The sequence below is a fragment of the Vulpes lagopus genome, chromosome 2 (genome assembly GCF_018345385.1).
Source record: "Vulpes lagopus strain Blue_001 chromosome 2, ASM1834538v1, whole genome shotgun sequence".
In the NCBI taxonomy this organism is placed as follows: domain Eukaryota; kingdom Metazoa; phylum Chordata; class Mammalia; order Carnivora; family Canidae; genus Vulpes; species Vulpes lagopus.
Window position 1 is genome coordinate 6126600 of NC_054825.1, and position 22413 is coordinate 6149012.

The 22413-nt window shown below is 40.0% G+C and overlaps 1 protein-coding gene across 3 annotated transcripts in view; it reads right to left on the reverse strand.

The window, feature by feature from the left end:
- FANK1 (fibronectin type III and ankyrin repeat domains 1) overlaps window positions 1–22413 on the reverse strand; it is a 96475-nt gene that overhangs the window by 26250 nt on the left and 47812 nt on the right. For 2 of the 3 annotated variants that reach the window (XM_041744898.1, XM_041744896.1), the window contains exon 1: window positions 266–391. The exons of the other annotated variant lie outside the window; for it this stretch is intronic. In XM_041744898.1, the coding sequence (XP_041600832.1) occupies window positions 266–281 (16 nt within the window). In that variant the 5' untranslated portion in view covers window positions 282–391. Of the gene's footprint in view, window positions 1–265; window positions 392–22413 lie in introns of those variants that run through there. 3 annotated transcript variants of the gene reach the window in all.

Sequence of the window (22413 nt, forward strand, 5' to 3'; positions counted from 1 at the left end):
GAGACTTGCCACTGTATTTGCAGGGTTTCAGTTCTTTAAGAATTTAAGACCTACTTGGCAAGATGCATTTTAAAACTATATGGTACGTGGAGGCGTAGGATTTTTAACAGCTTTGGTATATTTGAAATATTAAGACCCATAAAAATGATAAACATTATTCTTATGGGCCTGTTGGTTTCCTTAGAGAAACCTATTTCAATGTTCTACGTACTAACATCTGTGGGGAAAAGAACACGTGAGCATTGACCACATGCTAGACACTGACCTTTCGGCATTAGCATCTCATCTAACCCCAGCGACGCTGCCTGGAACACACTGGAGACTCACACTCTGATGTTATGATACCATTGCTGAGCAACCCTTTTTTGCTGGTCTTTCCAGAGCCTTCTAGAACCATCCGAAGACCAGGACTGATTGACTCTTATGGATAAATGCCCCCCCTTCCCATGTAATTAGAAGCCAAGTAATACATCCATTCCAAAGACTTCTGGCTTAGAATCCCACTCAAAATCAAGATAGGCAAGAACCTCTAAATTTTGAAGTGGGTAAGTCAAATGGCTCGCCACGGATTTATGTGAGGAATAAAGAGATCACATCCCCGGTTATGTAAGCTTTTCTCATGCCTTGCCCTTTACTAATCATTGATACAGTAAACAATAAGAGACCAGTGTCTGTGAGCTTAGCAGTGGCCACGGATGGTCAGACCTCAGTGAACTTGGCATCAGAGCCATGAGACGTGGCAACGTGCCCACATCTAGCTGTGCTCTCGGGACGGTCAGTGTCCTCCTGCTCTCCACCCCTCCCCCTGATCTGCCACATCAGAAAAGGCATGGGGTTTAGACAGTTGTTTTCTTTTTTCTTTTTCTTTTTTTTTTTTTAAAGGAGTGACTCAAATTTCACCGCCCCATGGCCTCACCACGCTTTAGCACTCAAACTGTCTGGCGTCTGGCTATAGCTGAGACACCATTCTGCACTGCGTTAGTACCCAGAACCCCCAAAGGTTTGTGCACGGACCAGCGAGGACATATTCTAAGTCTTGTTTACTGAACAACAAAACTTCCCACGATGGAAATCTCCATCTGGGCAAGAACTGCTTTGGGCAGAAAGCTGTTGATGTCAAACAGGACTCACACAGTTACAACATGAATGAGTGTTCTCATCAGGTAAGAGCTGAGGATTTTTCAGGTGGCCAAAAAAATAAAAATAAACAGTGGATGAGACCAAACTTGTTTTGGTCTTTGTCCAACCTACGGTCATTTGACGGGTGTGTTTGTATTTTCTTTGATAAAAATTCTGGTATTTTTATCATGACCTGTCAATATGCATATTGTAGGATGTTGGCTTTAGGATCCTAAAATATATGTATCAAGGATCAACAGATTACTAGCCAAAGTGCAAACATCAAGTATGCCAAGGGAACAGATCCCTGGGTCAGCACTGAGCCTCCATGAGCGTGGACAGAAATGGCAAGCGATAGGCCTACTCAGGGCCAGACACTGTCGTTAGATGCTTTACATGTATTCATCTGGTTAACCTTCACTACAACTATAGATGGAAATAATAAAAATCCTTCTACCATTACCAAATACCAGAGATGCAGAGATTAAGGAATTTTCCCAAGGTCAGACTGTAGTAAGAGGCAGAACTAGGCAATCTGACTCAGAAAGTCTCTATTGTACCTGTACCCTGTACCCTGTACCATATGGCCTCTTAGGAGCAGAGATACAAGGTAGACCCAGGTGAAAAATCTGTTTAGATCTAAAGATTTCTTCAAACCATTCATTTTATTTTTAATTCCAGTGTAATGAACATAGTGTTAGTTTGGGGTGTACAATATAATGGTCCAATCACTCCATGTATTACTCAGTGCTCATCAAGGTAAGTGTACTCACAATCCCCTTCACCTATTTCCCCCCTCTCCCCAGACCCCACCCCACCCCCACCCCAACCCCCCGCCCAATGACCATCAGTGTGTTCTCTAGAATTAGGAGTCTGATGTCCGGTCAAACCACTCATTTTAAATAAGTGAACTTTTTTAGCTTGTGAACTGGACTAAACCCCCCAGGACATTTAAAGATGAGCATGAGAAGTCGACAAGAAAAAGGGAGACAATCACTGGTTGAAGTGCAGGGATGCTGCACACGGGAGAGATGAGGGAGAGTAACCCCTTCACGACACTGGGGCCAGGGAGGCTGCTCATCTTTGGGAAACTTGGCTCACAAAAAAGTACATGATCCAAGAGGAGCACAGAACCCTAATGGGGCCCAAGAAGGCAGAGAGGTTTGGCTGCCATTCACCTTGACACTGTGACCACGGGTAGGAAGCCAGCCAGTTGCCTCTACATCCAGCGTGGAACGTGGAGAGGAAAAGATGGCAAAACCGGTCAAGCAAAGGGTATAGCATGTGGGTTAAACAGTTAATGAGATGATCCCTAGAGAAGTCTGAGACAAATATTTATACCAGGCCAGGGAATACACAATAAACTGGAAAGAAATATGCTACATTGAGTTTACTATCAATGTATGCACAAATTCCTCTACTTTTAAATTTTGTCACCTCCCCCCCCCACACACACACACACACACACACTTTACAGGGACGCTAGAATTGCAAGGGGAGAGGTACATGTATCTAGGACTCCAGCCCTGGCTCACCCCACTCCAGCTGGCTGTATGACAAGTAATGTATCTTTCTTAAGGTGACTAAAAATCTACATTTTTGAAAAACTAAGCAATTCCCCTTTTTGCTATTTAACCAGGATGTTTATGTCCATTTTTGCATTTATCTTGTATCATAAGAAACATTACTTGGGGAACTGTCTTTTAAAAGTTTTATAAAATGAATGCATAAACACCACAACACATTGAGAGACACATGTGAGATGCTTTTTTTATTATTTTCATTCCAGTCTAGTCGGTATACAGTATTCGAGGCTACTTTTTTATACAGAACGTTTATTTTCCTGATAAGTGAGTTTCAGATCTTTTAGAAGGTGCTTTTGCTGAAGTCTGATAACCAGTGTCACATTTAGACAATCACATCACCTCAGGTCATAATCTCTGGCTTAAAATTTAACTTCCCTAAAGAAACCAACAAAAAGAAAAGAAAAAAAAAAAACCCATACCTTCAATTTTGCATGGTTCCTTTAAACAGTTGGTAGGTTCTTTCCATTGTGACAAACTTTTCTTATCTTTAAAATTTTCCACCAGGAAACAGGTGGCCAGAGGTGGGACTGGGGGGAGCAAAGGCTGGAAACATATAAACTTCCAGCCATAAAATAAGTCATGAGAATCTAAGGGTGGCTACTGCAAACAATACTGTACTGCCTATTTGCAAGGCGGTAAGAGTAGATCTTAAAAGTCCTCATCACAGGAAGAAAAGAAAAATGATTTGTAATTAGGTGGTAATTGGACTCATTGTGGAACCACAGAGCCACATACACAAATACCAAATCACTCTGTTGTACACCTAAAACTAATGTTATAGGTCAATGATACCTGAATACAATAAACGCCAAAAAAAAAAAAAAAAAGTTTTCCCAATTATGAGAAAGGAAAAAACTACAAGGCAGACGGCAAAAGGATGATTGAGGATTTATGCATGTGTTGTGTACCATAAATGCTCTTTGTAAGAAAGTTTATGCAAATCTGACAAAAATTTTATGCCCCTCTTGCCATTTGTCAAGTAATAAATAATGTGAACATGAAATATAGAGCCCTTCATAAACTGTCACCATCCAGTCCCTATGGTTGCAAAAATGGTAAAAAAAAAAAAAAAAAAAAAAATACAGCCCTCAAGCACACCAGAAATCCATTTCTAAAAAACTATTATTTACAAATTATAGGTTTAAACACAGAATACTATAAAGTATAAATAAACCAGTACATTATTAAGCCTTATTATCCTAATTTTTTTAAGTACAGGTTGTAATAATATAACACAACAGAAATGTGCCAGCCCTAGAAAAGGAGACTCACAATATGAATTAGTAACAACAGCAGAGTGACCTAGTATCCTAATGATTGGCACGTGACAGTATCTTAAAAGCTACAGAGAGAACTCGTGACCATGATCTTTATTGAAATTGGTTGTGATTAGTGTCATGGAAAGCAGAAAATGATGGAGAAGCAGCGAGGAGCACAGTCATCATAAATATAATACCGTAAAAGCAGAATGGCTGTCTCCCTGTCCTTCCAAAGACATCTGCAGATTTACGGAGGTCAAATTTCATTGACAAGGGACATTTGCAGCCTGGCCTCCAGTGGCAGATGGTTTGTAATGAAGAGGACAGCACACGGAGGGAACACTATATAAAGAACAGTCGTGGCTGTCACCTCGAAGCAATTCATCATGGCCTGACCATGGATTTATAGCAACCGTCAATCAAAAACTTACTCCAGATCAATATGACAAGGAGATCATAATCCTTCCTACACCCAGGATTTTAAAAGTATCATAAAAAAATGTTTGCCATGAATATATATACCAAAGAAGGATTTTTCAATCAAGTATCATAAGAGCCACATATTGAGGACAGTTTTTCCTTTAAGTTAAAAAATGAAATGTGACAGCCAAAATGGGCTTAGCTCCCCCAAACAGTCCTATTGCTCTCATTAAATGAAATCCTATAAAACTCTAATAGATGAAAGGACCAAGGAGAGAAGTAGATAAACTTGAGAAATTATAACCATCAGTAAATACAATTAAGCAAATATCCAAAGTTACTATTAATCCAAAAAGGGAGTGCTTAAAGGGCAGAATCAGACCTATAAATACAGAGAATGAACTGGTGGTTGCCAGAGGGGAGGAGGCTGGGGGGCCGGGCAAACAGGTGAAGGGGAGAATGAGATCCAGGCTTCCGGGTATGGAACGAATGTCATGGGACAAAAGGCACAGCGCAGGGAACACAGGCCACGATACGGCAACAGCATTTACGGCGACAGATGGGAGCCACACTCGTGGGGAGTGCAGCGCAATGTATAAACTTGTCCAATCCCTTTGCTTTAGTCCTGAAGCTCGTGTAACACTGTGCATCGTCTATACTTCAGGAAAAAAGAAGTGAGACGGGGGAAGGAGGGTATTAAAATAACTGAGGTACCTTTTGATTTATAAAATTTGATAAAAAAAAAAAAACATGAAGTGGTTATACCCTGTGCTAAAGACTGTGATAAAACTGGCTTATTACAGATTGGGGGAAGTCCTGTAAATAATTCTTGACTAAAACAGTTTGGCCATACTCGGCAAGGATTATACAATATCCAACATCCCACCTGGTGACTCTTCTAGAAACAGGTCCAAGGAAAAGACTTCAAAACCAAAAAATGAATATAAAACCTAAATGTCTTTGTATTGTATATACTCTTACTTCATATTGTAAAATATACAAATAAACTCAAACATAAAAAAATAGAATAGAGGACGCCTGGGTGGCTCAGTGGTTGAGCGTCTGCCTTCGGCTCAGGGCGCGATTCCGGGTCTAAGGATCGAGTCCCGCATCAGGCTCCCTGTGAGGAGTCTGCTTCTCCCTCTGCCTGTGTCTCTGCCTCCTCTCTCTGTGTGTCTCTCATGAGTAAATAAATAAAATCTTTTTTAAAATTTTAAAAAATTAAAAGAAGTAGAATAGCATAGTATGCTCACATCTGGCACCCATGCTTCATCAACCGGCTGGATCATGGCCAATCTGATGTCATCTATCCTTCCACCTACCTCCATCCCTCCCCCAAACCTGGATTACTTAATAGCTAAATTTTAATGAGCCTTCACTTTGTATCAGACTGTGTTGTAAGCAATTTGTATATCACATCTCATATATTGCATCTCCTATACCAATGATATTCTTTATCATTTAGTCTTTCTAACAATTCCAGGAAATCTAAGAATTTCCTCCATTTTACAAATGGGCTAAGGATTGAGGTCACAGAACTTGCCAGGGAGGGCATCCAGTAAGCAGCAGAGCAAGGCTGTGAACCCAGGCAACACGACAGCAGAGCCATGCCCTTAACCTCTCTGTGCACCATTTACTACCTCCCCTACATTTAACCATACACGCACACATACATAAATGATAACAGGAAAACCAAGAGAATCACCTCGGCATCACTGATAGCAATAAAAACTGCAAAGAATCTAAATGTTCAAAAATATGGAATTTGTTGTATACACTTTGGTACATCATTTATATGCAAGAATATTTAGCCACTAAAAAGCCACATGGGAGAAAATATACTAATGTCAATATGCCTGATATGCTAAGGGAAGAATACAAATTTGTACAGATACTATGGTATGGAATATACAGATGCATATACAGAAAAACTTAGAAAAATGAAAGACAATTAGAGCAGAATTATGGCTGATTCGGGGTATGTTCTATTGTCATTACAGTATGGAATACAGAAGAAAAACCAAAATGTTACTGCTCATTTTCACGTATCCTTAACGAAAACAAAATTCAGTTAAGGTCAACTATCAGCCTAGATTCCTTCTCCAAGCCTGTACGTACATGAAGAAACAAGCCCGATAAAATAAGCCAATAAGTCAACGTGGATGCTTCACAGCCTGAGACGTTTCAATTACACTCTGGCTCGATTTATTGACCATTTTAGTAGCAGATATTCAGCATCACACCTACTCCCAAGGAGTAAGTTTACTTTAGATCCATTCATTCAGCATATTTGTGGGACACCTACTATGTCTTGATGGCCCAAGCGTGAGCAAGATGGAGAGGGAGAGGGCACTAAGAGGCCTGACACCAAAGAAACACAAACCAGAGGCAGGCCACGGCAGAAGGAAAGGCAGCAGGTGTATCTCAGGTTGGAGGTGTGGGGCTTCAAGGGGTGGGGAGATGCTCTCAAGTGAGGTGTGAAGGGTCAGAGGGATAAGTCTAGCAGGGCCTGTGGGCGGAGAGGACATCATCTATTAAAAAAACATTAACTTTCCTTGGGGTGCCTGGGGGGCAGACTCACTTAAGCATCCTACTCTTGGTTTCCACTCAGGACATGATCTCAGGGCTGTGGGATCTTGCTATGTGTTGGGCTCCGTGCTCAGCGGGGAATCTGCCTCTGACTCTCTCTACCTCTCCCTCTGCCCCTCCCTCTGACTCTCTTTCTCTCAAAATAAAATACATCTCTAAAAAATTTTAATGAAAATTTTAATTTGCTTAGAAAATGTCCTTATATTTTTACTGCCAAGCATCCTTATCTTCTAAGAGAAAATAATATAAAATGCAAGCTTCTTACAGCCACTTCTCACTACTTTGCTAGAAAGCTTTTAGAGGAAAACAGAAACCAAATAAAGCAAAACTCAACTAACAAACAAAAGACAAAACCTCCTAGAATAAGAATTAGGAACCATAGCTTCTTGTCTTGGCTCCACCGCACGTTTTCCTCCTCAGAAAAAAGAAGGTAAATAAGGAGGACTACCTGGCCTGCCTGCCTCCCTCCCTCCCCACACCCCCCACCCTCCCTCTTAGATTTCCTGCAAAAAAAAAAGAAAAGTGATTTGAAGTGTATAAGGGGCTTCAACATATGATAGAGGTAATGCTTCTGAAAAGGTGTACTTTCTACTTTTTGCTACATGCAAACTCTGCTTGGAATTCCACATGGGTACCAGGTAGGAGACAAAAATCGGAGAAGTATTTCCAAACTATTTCTTTTACCTAGTTCTTATGACTGCAGTTTACCACAGTTTGCTCTGAGCAAGTCACTGCACCAGACACTCGAGCTCGAGTGTTTCTAAACCTCTCAATGACCTGATGCTCTTAATATACAGACTAGGAGGAGAGAGCAAGAAGAGACAGGCTCAAAGAGGTAAAGCTGCTTAATTCCAACCCAGGTCTCTAACCCCAGAGCCGGTGCTCCTCCCCACATGCAGCACCATGTGGAGCTTCAGAGCTTCTCAATGGAAACGAGTAACGAATCCTTGGGAAATGACAGTCTTTCCAAACCAAATGTGAAAAGTCAACTTGCTATTTATATTCCTTTGGCACAAAGCATGCTACTGAAGTTTCAAATAGATTTAGGGTGAAAATGGTAGGATGCTTTAATAGTGGCAATAAGAAAGATGTTCACAGGTATCTGCTTCGCCTACGTACTTTAAGAAAATTGCACTGAAGAATAGGACTAAGCAATTCAACAGAAGCAGAATGCCAATGAAATCGTACCCTCAAAGATAATCAGAAAAAGGAGCTGAAAGGAGATTTCACAATCATCAAATTTATGAAAATTGAATCTGCTGACTGCAGAGAAGAGAAACAGTGGGAATGTTCTTAAATGGCCAGGGGAAGTATGAACAGAGAATTCTCTCTGGCGAGCCATCTGCCCAGGTGAAGTACAGTGCAATCTCCACCATCCAGCCATTCCACTCCTAGCTACACAGGCCCTGACGTGGCAGGAATGTTCACGGCAACTCTGCATGTGGAAAACACTGAAAACCACCTGAACTGCCTGCATGAGAAGATTGGACAAATTATGAATAATCGTACATATACTGGAATAGTGTATGGCCAGTAGATTGAAATTGCAATTAATAGGATTTTAAAGCTTCTACCTGGATAAATCTGAGGGTAACTGAATTACAAAAGCAAGTTGTAAAGTGATGTGTACATGATGACACAATTTCCAAAAAGTTTGAAAAGCAAAACTGTCTAACGATAGAGAAAGGAGAGAAAGGAATGGGAATAGCAGAATAGTTTTATGGGCAATGCTTGGTTTCTTGAGCTGGGTGGCAGCATGTGATAACTTTTTTATGACTAAACCACTTAATGAAAGAACAGAATAAGGTACTACACACACAGATGTATTTCTATCCTTATTCTTGTCTTCTCACTGCCTAAATAAACGGGTATGCAAATAACCCATATATAAAAATCACCTTAATATGTTAAACAGGAACGCCTGGGTGGCTCAGTGATTGGAGCACCTGCCTTCAGCCCAGGGCATGATCCTGGAGTCCCAGGATTGAGTCCCACATTGGGCTCCCCGCGTGGAGCCTGCTTCTCCCTCTGCCTGTGTCTCTGCCTCTCTGTGTGTCTCTCATTAATAAATAAAATATTTTTTAAAAATTTAAAAAATAAAGTGTTTTACAAAGGTGGTTCCATTTCAAATTCGGACACCCAAAAGGAGTCATGTGTCATTACTGTTTTCTACATTTCAATAATACATTCAATCCACCCAGAGATCGAGCTCCTTGAGGTGAACCGAGGTTCACTCTCCACTCCCAATACCACTTCATAAATGCTTGATCTGAGCTGACACTATTCAAATACTCAAGGAATTGTCCCATAATTCCTTAAAAGTAGATTGCAATTAATTCAACTATGAAAGGCTGGTGTTTTAACACAGTATATTATTTACCATGTTTTATTCTACATCTGTCAATGCTTATCAATGCGGAGACTGCATATTATTGACCGGTAGGTGTGAGAAATAGCAACTTTGAAAAAGCAGAGAGGTTTCCACCACTGGAAACCTGGTGTTGTAGGAGTTCAAATCATTATGTTGCCCACCTCCTAGTTCACACTTGTCATCCCATGGGATGTGATACTTTGTCTCCTGACAGAGATTTGTCAGTTGCCTTCCACTGAGCCCTATAAAAATTAACTCAATCCAGCTTGTAGCATAAATAACTATACTGTCATGAACCCCTCTTATTCACACGAATATAGTGGAAGATGCATACTGCCAAAAATCTTTGCAATCCTATAGCTTTTTAGCACATTTCGCAGTTAAAATTTTTTTTTAAGATTTTATTTATTTATTGACAGAGAGAGAGAGAGGAGAGGCATAGACACAGGCAGAGGGAGAAGCAGGCTCCACGCAGGGAACCTGATGCGGGACTCGATCCCGGATCTCCAGGATCACCCGGGCTGCAGGTGGCACCAAACTGCTGCACCACCAGGGCTGCCCCATTTTGCAGTTTAAAATGATTGTAATCAGGATCATTGTCTTAAATTTCTCTCAAAACTGCTATTTTCCTGATCTGTTCTCTAAACCAATCTTTTTTCTACCTATTCTCTGTTCTTTACTTTTCAGTATTTTTTTTTAATGTTACTGTGTGGTAGGCACTCTAAGTATTGAAGGGGTAGGACAAGACAGATGGTTCTAACTGAGTCCACGGTCTTACAGCAGATAGAAACATGACACAAAGAACCTCCCCCTTCAAAAAAAGATCACAATTTTGATCATTGCTCTACAAGAAACAAAGGTGCTGAGAGCCCTTTGAGCTCATCTGTCAAGGGTGCAGCCCAGAAAGGGCCATGAAGACATTATAGCAAGGAAAAAAAGAGTCATCATTCCATGTAAGTTGGTGGATGGACACAAGGTGCAAACTTTCCTCGTGCAAATCCAAACCAAAAAATGAACTGGATCATTTTAATAGCAACTGAGTAGTCTAATATTAAGACCTCTAGAGAAAAATTCAACCCTCATCATCAACATACAAGTCTCTCTAGCTATCCAAAAACAGAATGTTCCTGTGAAACTTTTTATAATCCAAAATGGCATAAGATGAAGAAGCAATTACCATTAATTTGGATGGAAAAATGTGTTAGCATTCTCAAACCCAAAAGATAACCTCTCGTAGGCTTTTCTGTTACCCTAGAACATATCTCGTTATTAGATGCACAAAATAAGTGGAGATGAAGCACAGCTTCTCACAGGCACAAGTCAAAGCTCTGGCAGCTGGAGGCAGAGAGTTGGATGCAGAGATTTTGAGTAGAGCTCCCCCGGGAGGGAGTCTGGGGGCACCACTCCCACTGCTCAGCACACACTGCCTCTAGAATGGCCTGCTGCAAAACCAATGCTGAATGCTTTTTTCACTCTTTGCCCTTTTTCTTTTTAATTTAAATTCAATTTGTTAACATATAGTGTATTAGCTTCAGAGGTAGAGTTTAGTGATTCATCAGTTGCCTATAATACCCAGTGTTCATTCCATCGTGTGTCCTCCTCAATGCCTGTCACCCACTTACCCATCTCCCCCCAACCCCTCCCACCTCCAGCAACCCTATTTGTTTCCTAGAGTTAAGAGTCTCTTATGGTTTGTTCTTTCCTCTGATTTCGTCTTCTTTGGCCTTTTTCTTAAAGCAAATGTCCTCTTCAGATTTCTTTCAGTTAGCAAAATCAGGTACTAACATAGGCCTTTGTAAAAGTGAATTTTGAAAAGCAGAAGATACCTGTATTGTGATTAATGAAAACATCACTGTTATGTTCTGTTATGCATCAGTACATATTTCCCACACACTGTGGCCCTTTCACATGTGGCTCTTTTATAAACTTATAACCACACCCCAGCTTTTCCAGCATTTCTTTCTGCAATAATAAACAGAAAGGTTGAATGAACTCACCATATAAAAACTTCTTAAACCATAAATCTCTCCAAACTCACTCATTCTAAATAAGTTACCAGGGTATACACAGGAAAATGCGTTGTACTTTGGCAGCCAGTATGGAAAGAACCAGGATCATAAGTCAGGCATTAATTATAAATAGTGGTTATTGTTCTTTGCATTTATCAGAATAATGTCCTGAATAAGAAAGCCCCTGCTTCTATTATGGGATTGTTTTTGTATCCATCTGTGTCTTGGCTCCCATCAGGTCTTAGTGGCCAAGATTTATGACCAGACACTTCACTGTACATAGTAACTAAACCTGTTCAACAAACAAAATTCAGAGGCAACTACTATGTTATAGTTGTCCTTCCAGAAAGTCCCTGTCCTCTAGTGTGTAAGTAACAGTTTGAAATAGAGTTCCTTCTCCCTCTCTGCACTTGTTACAGATGTACAGCTTTGATCTCAGGCTTGAAGGCAAATAAATTTCTGGAGTCCCTTGAGCCAGCTTCCAGCGTGCTTCCCCTGGCTTCCACCCTCACCAGCTCCCTTCCTCCACATCTTTCCCTCTTCATACGCTTACATCCCCTACCCCCAACTCTTCCCTTAAATTTCTGAAAAACGATTAGGAAATGTTGACTTGAAATGATCATTAAATTACAAGCTTTTTTTGTACTCACACAATCTTACCGTGGCATGGAAATGCATATCCCTTTCTAAACGGAGACTACAAGATTAATCCTACAAATGAAAATTGACACCTGTAAGCATTCCAGCATAACCTCAATTAAAAGGCAAAGTCCTTACTGTCCAATCAGATGAGCTCTAAAAAGTATGCTGTACTGTCTTCAAAAAGAAACAAAGATAGTTATTCAGATACTGGAGATTTTTTTAAAGAGAATTCTCTGGGTTAAGCACATTTTTCCCCCCAAAACAATGAGGACCACTAGCAATTCAATGAAGATACAAAGATTTCTTGAGCATGGAGAAGATTTTTCCAAAAATGGCATCATATTCAAGGTATTGTCTTGCAGTTTGCCATTTTAAGTTAAAACATGCTACTGATACTCTTACGTGTTAACATAGGTGGCTTTAATTCAATTTTTGAAAACTATTCCATGCATATGATAATCTTGTACAGACAATAAAATTCAATAAAAATTATGGTGCATTTAACTTTACATAGTATTGCAAGTATTCTTATAAGACAAATTTGTAGCAGTAAAACTCTTGAGTCTTTGGATACATATAGATTTCGTTTTTATTTTTATTGCCAAATTACCCTTTAAAATGTGCATATATCAATGTACCAACTGTATGCAAGAGACTGATTTTCTTGAATCCAGACAAACAAGACTATTATCAGACCCCCAAAGACACTGTGATAGATCCATACATTGAAATATCACTTAACACTAAAAATGCATAGTTAATTCATAAAAATCCATGAAGAGTTATTGTACTATTGATACGTGCAGTAGCAGTTAAAACTCAAAACCATTATACTGAGTAGAAGGGGCCAGACAGAAGTGTTCATACTGAGTGACTCCACTTATATGGAGTTCTAGAAGAAGCAAAGATCTCTCGTGATCAGATCAGTGATTGCCTAGAAACGTGCTTGCGAGGTAGCACAGGGACCTAGGGGGATTTTTTTGGTGATAGAAAGGCTCTATATTTTGACTGAAGTGGTGGTACACAGGTGAATACATTTGCTGAAACTCTTACTTCATACTTAAAATGAGTACACTTTACTGTATGTAAACCATACCTCAGTGAAGTTGATTCCTAAAAGAACAAATGTATAGTATGTAAGATGACCCTAAATGCTAGGAAAAAAAAAATAATAAAAGCAGGGAATGGGAATAGGGAGGTTGTGAAGGCTCCACTGGCAATGTAGCTTTTTTTTTTTCTTTTTTAAGAGAGCTTACAAATGGGGGCAAAAGAGCAGGAGAGAGAGGATCTCAAGCAAGCTCCATGCTCAGCACAGAGCCCAATGCCCTAGCTAGAGGAAGGGCACTGTAAGCAGCAGGCAGAGCTAACACGACAACTTACAGGCAGGACCAAGCCCAGCATGTTTCTTGAACTGCAAGGAGGCCAGGATATTATAGGATCATGAGCAAGAACAGGAGAGGGTGAGGGGAGGGAAGCTCATGGGGACAAGGGAGTAGACAGGAGAAGGTCATCCAGGGTCTTTTGGTCACTGAAAAATCTTTGACTTTTGTGCTGGAGATGGAAAGTAATTTGAGTGTTCTAAGTACAGGAGTGACACAATCTGATTTAGGTTTTAACAGGATCTCTCTGGCTACCATATTGGAAATAGACCAAAGTGAGGCAAGGGCAGGAGCAAGGAGGCCACTGCAGTGTTCCAGATGGAAATCTGAGGGCCTGGGAGGTAGGAGTGATAGAGTCAGAGTGATCAGATGTAGGCAACAAAACCCTCCTGACTCTGAAGGACCCTCCACTCCACAAAATTAGAGCTGGGATGGGACACACCCTTTGATGCCCCTTTGGTCTCACAAAAGGTAGAATTATCATCCAGAGACGGCCCACCTCTCCACCCCCACCCCAATTTTAAAAACACTGTAAAATGTGACAGGGTTCAGATCCATCAGGAACCGTCGGGAACAGAAACCTGGGCTTCAAGTCTCGGAACAACTGGAAGTGAGGAAGGAAGGAATCCACAGAGGCCAGAGAAGCAGGGTGTCAGAGCACGGGGAGGAGAACCAGAGTCGGCCTCATCCGCAGGCAGCAGGGCATCAAGTTCCCACAAGGCCAGAGTAATACAGAACCGTGTTTCCGGGATATCGGACCTGGAAAGCAAAGAACAGCAGTGGAGGCAGACTCCCGGCTCTAAGGGAGGGAGCCAGAGTGGCCATGGTTCCTTTAAGCCCCTCGGCTACCTATAGGGCAGAAGCAAATGCTCTTTGGTGGAAAGATTCCCTGAGTCGAGTCATCAGCCACACAGTCTAAGATCAGATAAAGATCATCAAACACAAAGGCATGCAAGCTACTACCCAGTGAGGGGTGCGGACCCTTGTATTAAGCATGCCTTTTTTATTCTGAGGTTCTGACATCTGGAGCCTTACTGCCCCAGGAGGACGCCCCCTCCCAGGGATAGCCAATTCCTAGAGACCCTAAATTTACCTTCCGGTGCACCTTTCATATGAAAACTAGTCAATCCAGAGCACACACATCCTCCCACCTCCTCTAAGCTCTTAAACTCCAGGCCAATATCCACCTGCCCTGACCACCTGTCAGGTACCTAACAAACTAGGGACAGCCCTTAGGCCCCAGAGCCTGTGGGCATTATTCAGAGTAGCCAGTCTTAAACCTGCTTACTCTTCCTTGTCTGGTCTTTCCCACAGAAACAGCAATAAAGGGTCTTGCCACAGTGCTCCTTACTCTCCCTCCCAACTGACCTGGCATTTCCCTGTGCGCCCCTGTCTCCACAGGGCATGACGTGCCCCCCTGCTTCTGTGAAATGTAAGTCACAAACTATCTAATGGCAATGTCCTGACCTGTTCACTTCATCATACCTAATAATAAACTTACATTTAAAAATACCCTCCAAGATCCCAGGGTCCTGGGATCGAGCCCTGAGTGGGGAACCCTGCTCTGTGGGGAGTCTGCTTCTCCATCTCCCCTGATCATGCATGTGAGCTTGCTCGCTCGCTCTCTGTCAAATAAATAAATCTTTTTAAAAAAAAAATACCCTCCAAGAACTGAAGAGGTTGGGATGGTCAGATTCAAATGATCTAAGAGTTATATACATTAAAGAAATAAAACATTTACAAAGTTGAATATATAACAAAAAACTATTAGGAATGGCCAGAAATAGCTGATCAAAAAAAGCATATGGAAGTCCTAGAAATGCAAATGTAATTATTGAAATAAAAACCTAAGCAGGGGATTAAGAGGCAAAGTAAGCAGAAATGAAAAGATAATTATATGTGTGAAGAATTTACCCAGGATAAAGCAAAGATAGAATATATAAAATAGAGGTTAAGAAAACAGAATGAGAAGATCAACATATCTTCTCTCTGAATGCCAAAAAGGAAGAATAAAGAGAATGGAGAAGAGGCAACATTTAAAGACTAACTTATGGACCATAACTATTTAAAAATATAAATTCGTAACTTCGGGAAGAAAAACATATCCCAAGCAGGATAAAAACATGCCTAGACACAAAAATGCAACAGCAGCACATCAAAAGCAATGGCAAGATCCCAAAAGCAACTATAGAGAAAGCGTGTCCCCTTACAAGGGAAGGTCAGAAGGAGACAAGATTCTCAATGACAGAACAGGAATATCTTCAGAGAGAAGAAAAAAAGTAGCTGTCAGCCTAGAACTGCACACTCAGGAAAATATTCCCTTCAGGGACAAGAATGAAATAAATGCTTTTATTTTAAAAAAAAAAAAAAAAAGGAAGGCTTTTTTAAAGATTTGCTTTAGAGATGGGGAGGGGCAGGAGGATAGGTAAAGAATCTCAAGCAGACTCTGCACTGAGCACAAAACCCAACATGGGACTCGACCCCACAACCCTGAGCCGAAACCAGCTGAACCACTGACTGAAACATCCAGGTGCCCTAAAATGTACCAACTCTTAGCCCTTTACCCAATGCTCAAAGAATTTGACCATATGGTTCAAGCCTACTCCTCCATTTCTACGCTCAACCAACTGTGCCACCCAGGTGCTTTAAAAAACAAACAAACAAAATGTAGGCATTTTTCAAATATGTGCAAAGCCTACCTGGTAAAGGACTTACATCCAAAATATAAACAGACTTCTTAAAATTCAACAATAGCAATTAAGAAATTGGCAAAAGATTTAAATCGATCTCACCAAAATGACATACAGATGGCAAATAAGCATATGAAAAGATGCTCGACGTCACACACCAATAGGGAATTGCAAATTAAAACAACATGCTGCCACCATACCCCTATAAGAATAGATGATATCCAAAAACCTGACAATAACAAATGCTAGCCAAGATGCCGAGCAACAAGAACTTGCTCATTGCTGTTGGTACAGCCACTTTGGGAGACAATTTGGCAGGGTTTTTGTTTGGTTCATTTTTGTTTGGTTGGGTTTTGTTTCGTTTTTACAAAGTTGAACATAGTCTTACCAGATGACACACCAATCAAGAGCCTAAGTAATTACCCAGTCGATTTGAAAACTTATATCAATACAAAAACTTGTGTGAGAATGTTTACAGCAGCTATATTCATCGATGTCCCAAACTGGAAGCAATAGGTCCTTCAGTAGGTAAATGGACAAAGGAGCTATGGTGCATCCCTATGGTGGAATGTTATTCAACAATGAAAGAAATGACCCGTCAAGCCATGAGAAGAATCTTACGTGTATATTGGTAAGTGAAAGCAGTCCAAGAAAGATACATTCATACAATTCCAATTATATGATATTGTAGAAAAGGCAAAACTGTGGAGAGAATTAAAAAAAAAAATCAGTAGTTGCCAGAGGTTTCAGGGTAGGGAAGGAGGGATGAATAAGTGAAACACAAAGGATTTTTTAGGATAGTGAAATTACTCTTTATGAATCTCTAAAGGTACATACATGATACTATGAATTTGCCAAAAACCATAGAGCTTTACAGCACAAACAGTGAAGCTTAATGTATATAAATGTTTTAAATCATTTAGGTAGTTGGGAATCCCAAGGTGGAATGCACAATGTGATAAAACAATCTTTAACTGTTAACAAATATATGGAACCCCCTCATTGATGGATAGGGGGAAAGGGTTCCACCCTAAGTAACTCTGAAATATACAGAGACTCAAAGGGAAAAGAAACCACCCCCAAGCACCATACTCCAATGGGTAACACTGCTTCCCACAGGGGTACAGGTTAACAATTGCTCATTGCTGCCCATGTATACTGGAACTGAACAATGAAGTAAATGAATGGCAATGAAGTAAATGAATGAATGATACCTCTGGTATCAGAGGTGGACACTTCACAGATAAGGAGAGTGATGCACATGTTAAATTATAGTTGGAGACCTCAGTATGAACTCATGTGTAGCTTAACTTACATATTTATTTATTTATACATGTGTACACACATGTAGATTTCTCTGCTCTGTCAGCTGAGAAGTCCTAAAAGCAATGATACCCCAATAAACAGCAACACGCAGTGCTAGCACCCAGATCTTGGGTCCTAATGCCATTCTTCAGGTAAGAAGAAAGCCTTTGGAGAAAGGGCTGATTCTAGAAACAGAGCAGGAAATATACAAGATGAGTCTGCAGCATCTAATAGTGCTAGAAAGTAAGTTAATGAGTTAAAAACAAAAAAACAAAACCCAGTGGTGAAGATATGCCAAATAGACATCAACTGAAAAACTCCTAATTACTCAAGCTGGAAAATTTGAGCAACAAAATGAATTTAGTATTGGACAATACCCCAAAGCATAAAGTATATATCCATGAGTGCACACTGATATGAATAAATAAACAAATGGGAAAGAAACAAAAAATCTCCCATGCAGGACTCCAGATAATTTAGGTGGATGGTATGTCGTCGAGGAGGTGGAAGTGACATTTTTACTTCTGTGGTCTTTTGCCCCAAAATCAAGGAACCCAATCTAATCTTGAGAAAAACATCAGAGAAATCCCATTGAGAGATGTTCTACAGAACATCTGAACCGGCATTCCTCAAATTTGCTAAGATCATCAAAAACAAGACAAGTCTGGAAAGTCTGAACCACAAAAGGCATAAGGAGACCTGACAATAAAATGTAATGTGGTATTCTGGATGGAAGCATGGAAAGGAAAAAAAAAAAGCATTTGGTAAAAACTAAGGAAATATAGACTTTAGTTTTAACAGTAGAAACTGAGTGTGGGTTACAGAGAAACTGTGCACTATCTTTGTGATTTTTTTTGTAAAACTGTTATAAAAATAAGCCATTTTAGAAAATGCATCACCAATAAGCAGAAAATATTACCTATAATGAGGAAAAAATAGGAATGAACCCAGACATGCTATAGATGATAGAATTCATAGAAAAGCATATTAACCTGGTGTAAGTATGCTCCAGGTGGTTCAAGAAGATAAACAGGAGCATGAGGAGGAAAGAAAAGAAAAAAAAAAAAAGCCTAACTGGACTTGTTTGAAAGATACAATAGGAAATGAAAAATAAACTTAATAGAATTTATAGTAGACTGTACATGGCAGAAAAAGGTCAATAAATTAGAAGTCACAGCAATTTAAAAAATGGTAAAATGGGGGCAACTGGCTGGCTCAGTTGGGAAGAACCTGTGGCTCTTGATCTTGGGGTGGGAGTTGGAGCCCCACATTGGGTGTAGAGATTACTTACACTAAAAAAAAAAGTTTTGAAATGGGAAAATGAAGCATACAGAAAAAAAACCTTGAGAATTAAGAGAGCATCAGTGAAATGAAGGAAAATATCAAGCAGTCTACCTTACATGTAATTGCAGTTCAAGGAGATAGAGAAAAACGCAGAAAAATTTTTTGAAGAAATAACAGCCAAGAATTTTGCAAATTTGATAAATAGCATAAACCTACAGATCCAGAGCTTCAAGAACCCCTAGCAGAATAAACTTAAAGCTGTGCCACGTAGGTTTTATTCTAATTGTTGAAATTCAGTGAAAAATCTTAAAAGCAGCCATCTATGGCAGGAAAAAAACCCAGAGGAATAAAGGACAGTGGACTTTTCCTCTGGAATTATGTAAGTGAACACAATATAGAAACAAACATCTTTAAAGTATCCAAGAGAAAAAGGGTCTACCTAAACACTTTAGCTGCTGGCAATCTCTTTAAAAATAAAAGCAAAATAAAGGCTATTTTTTTTTCAAAATAAAGGCTATTTTAGATGAACAGAAGCTGAAAGAATTCATCACCAGCAGCCCTGAACTATACAAAATGTTAAAGGAAATTTCTTAGGCAAAAGAAAAATCATAGGAGATGAAAACCTGGATCTACACAAAGGAATAAAGTGTGCTAAGGATGGCACATATGTGGGTAAATGGATCATCTGCCTAAAGTAAATAAGAACGTACTGTAAGGTTTAAGAGTTCGTAAAGAAGAAACATCTCGCAATAGCACAGAGGATTGGGGGATGGAAGTGCATGGTCCAGGGTTTCTCGTGCATAATGTCAAGTGGTGCGATATTACTTAGAGACTTTGATGAGTTCTCTACCACCCAAGCATACAAACTTATAATGCATTACCATTTCTCCTTTTTATTTTATTAAGATGCTATTTATTTGAGAGCAAGCATGAGAGAAAGATCACAAGCAGGGGGAGGGATAGAGGGAGAAGCAGATTCCCACTGAGCAGGGAACTTGATGCTGGACTTGATCACAAGACCCTGGGATCATGACCTGAGCCAAAGCCAGATGCTTTACGTTCCAAATAGCAATTGGGAACATGGTGTGGCCCAACCAACAAATATTGTCCAACTGGACTGAGCCACCCAAGTGCCCCATTTCTCCTTTTTAACTGTTTACTAAAACTATCTAGTTTTACTGTTTACTAGTTAACTGTTTAATGAAACTAGAGTAAAACCTCTAGTTTGTCAGATATTTTCTTAAGGAAACTGAGAAAGTTCCTTCTTGGCCACTAAAATTGCTAAACGAACATATCCACAGTTTATCAATCATTTAACTCTTGTAATTATTAAACTGGCACTTTAAAATTGTGCTCGCTGGGTGTTATGCTATATGTTGGCAAATCAAACTCCAATAAAAAAAATATACAAAAAAAAAAAAACTGTGCTTGCTTCGGCAGCACATATACTAAATTTAAAATCCTAACCATAACTTTTAAACTTTAAAATTACTGTATTTTACTTTATACCACTACAAACCCATACAGTAAATATATTACATCCCATGTACCTGGGCCACATTTTCTGCAAACCCAACAAGCGTCTTTGCTCAAAAGTAAAAAATTTTATCTTGATCAGAAGTGGGAAAGCAATAAAAATAAAGATTATTCATGCTCATACATAACAGTAAATCTGACTGTGCCTTCCCATTTTCTACTCTAGTATAACTCACATTATATATGGTGGCTTAATGATACGAGCATGCAGGCAAGGGGTATCTCCAATAAATTTTATTTTCTGTACAATCTTTGAGAAAGCCTTGGATTTTTTCTTCTTTTCTAAAGTGAAATCCTCAATAAAATGTCACTTTGAATCCCCTTTCAAATATATTCCATCCTCATCCAGCTCATCCAGGCTGTTGCTTCCCCTCCTCAGTCCCATAAAAGTACCGGTTGAGCTTCAAGAACGGGAAGCGCTTTCTGCAACATGCATGAAATATTTGCATTCTTGGCAGGTAAAACACCTTGTAGCCAAACTGTTACACGGTTTTCTTAAGATCTCCATTTTCCTCCTGATTTGAACTTTAAAATATGAAGAAATAAGAACGTGGCCTCGCATGGCATTCTGGGGACATAGCCAGCATAATTAGCTCGGAGTGATGAGCTCAGTCTCAGGGGGACATTTCCACCAAGATGACACCAGAGCCTCCCCTGGTAGAGGCGGCACCCACAAAATGTTTAGTTTACACTAGCGATTTGGAACATGGTGTGGCCCAACCGACAAATATTGTCCAACTGGACCCATATTTATTAAATTTTTAGGAGGGTGTACCTATGACAGAGAGAGATTTACTAGAAAGTTCATGAAGCCTAAATCTCTGGGGTCTCGCATAAGCCTCTTCCAAGGGGTCTTAACAACGTGTTCATGTGGCAAAACATTCTCTTGTAAAATTTGCAAACGATGTCAGAACTCTGAATTGTTAGGAGAGTACACTCTGCCTGCCTCTGCTGGGTCTGGTGGCATTGCAGGGACTGGTAATTTTACGATCAAAGGGGCCTTGAGTTAGAAACTCATTTGCTGGGCAGCCGCAGTGGCACAGCGGTTTAGCGCCACCTGCAGCCCGGGGTATGATCCTGGAGACCTGGGATCGAGTCCCACATCGGGCTTCCTGCAGGGAGCCTGTTTCTCCCTCTGCCTGTGTCTCTGCCTCTCTCTTCGCTCTCTCTGAATGAATAAATAAATAAATCTTAAAAAAAAAAAACTCATTTGCTTTGATCAGGTATTGATGCAGGTCAAAGTCATTCCTGTGTGTCACGGAGATACTGTTAGCCCTCCTTCTGGAAACAGTGGCTTCCTGGGATGCTCCCACCACCTATTGGGCTCACTCCCCATCACACAGGTTCAAGGTGATCCAATTCTATTGCCCTATGAACATGCCCTTCAGGGAAAGTTCATTGACATGGATAGAGCCAAAAGCTGGTCTGTGGAAAATTCCCCCCAAATATCAAATATTCAAAATCTGAAGCAGAGGATGTGGATCTCATTGATAACTAATTAATACAGAAGTTTTCATCTGTCAAAAATATACTCAATAAGCAGCATATAAATAATAAACATATCCTGGTTTTCTCTTTTTGCAGTAAATCACATAAAATTAAATGTTAAAATTCTTGGCTTGTAGGACACACACACAAGCATTACTTCAAACAGCAAATATAACTGAAGAGGAGGTGCATGATTTATGCATTCCCAGGTACACCTTAACTTAGCCAAGGCATCCTGTCCTCACAAAGTCTGACAGTTCCAGATAAAACAGCATGCAGAATTGCCACCAATACAGCAAAGTAGCCTGAAGAAACAAATGTCCCCCTGAAAAACTCCTATGCGTATCCCATCAATAATTCACTAGTTGCAGCCTGAGAATAATTTAGTTACACAATTATAGGGTTTGATCAAACAGTGGCAATTTTTAAATGCATTTGAATTGCTCTTGTATTGGCCTTAAATTCAAATAAATTCTCTATTTTCTACTGTTATTGATCATTCCAAAATTCAAATATACTGGAAAGTAAGGAGTCTACTGGAAACTAAAAGAATAAATTGGCAGGGCCTTCCAAATGTTAGAAAGGGGGAAAAAATAAGTAAAAAACAAACAAACAAACAAACAAAAACCTCTACCATTTAAGAATGGAATAAAAACTCTCGTGGTTGAAATGGTATACAGAATCATTTCAAAAAGGATCATAATAGTCAAGAAGGATCATAATAGTCAAGAAGACA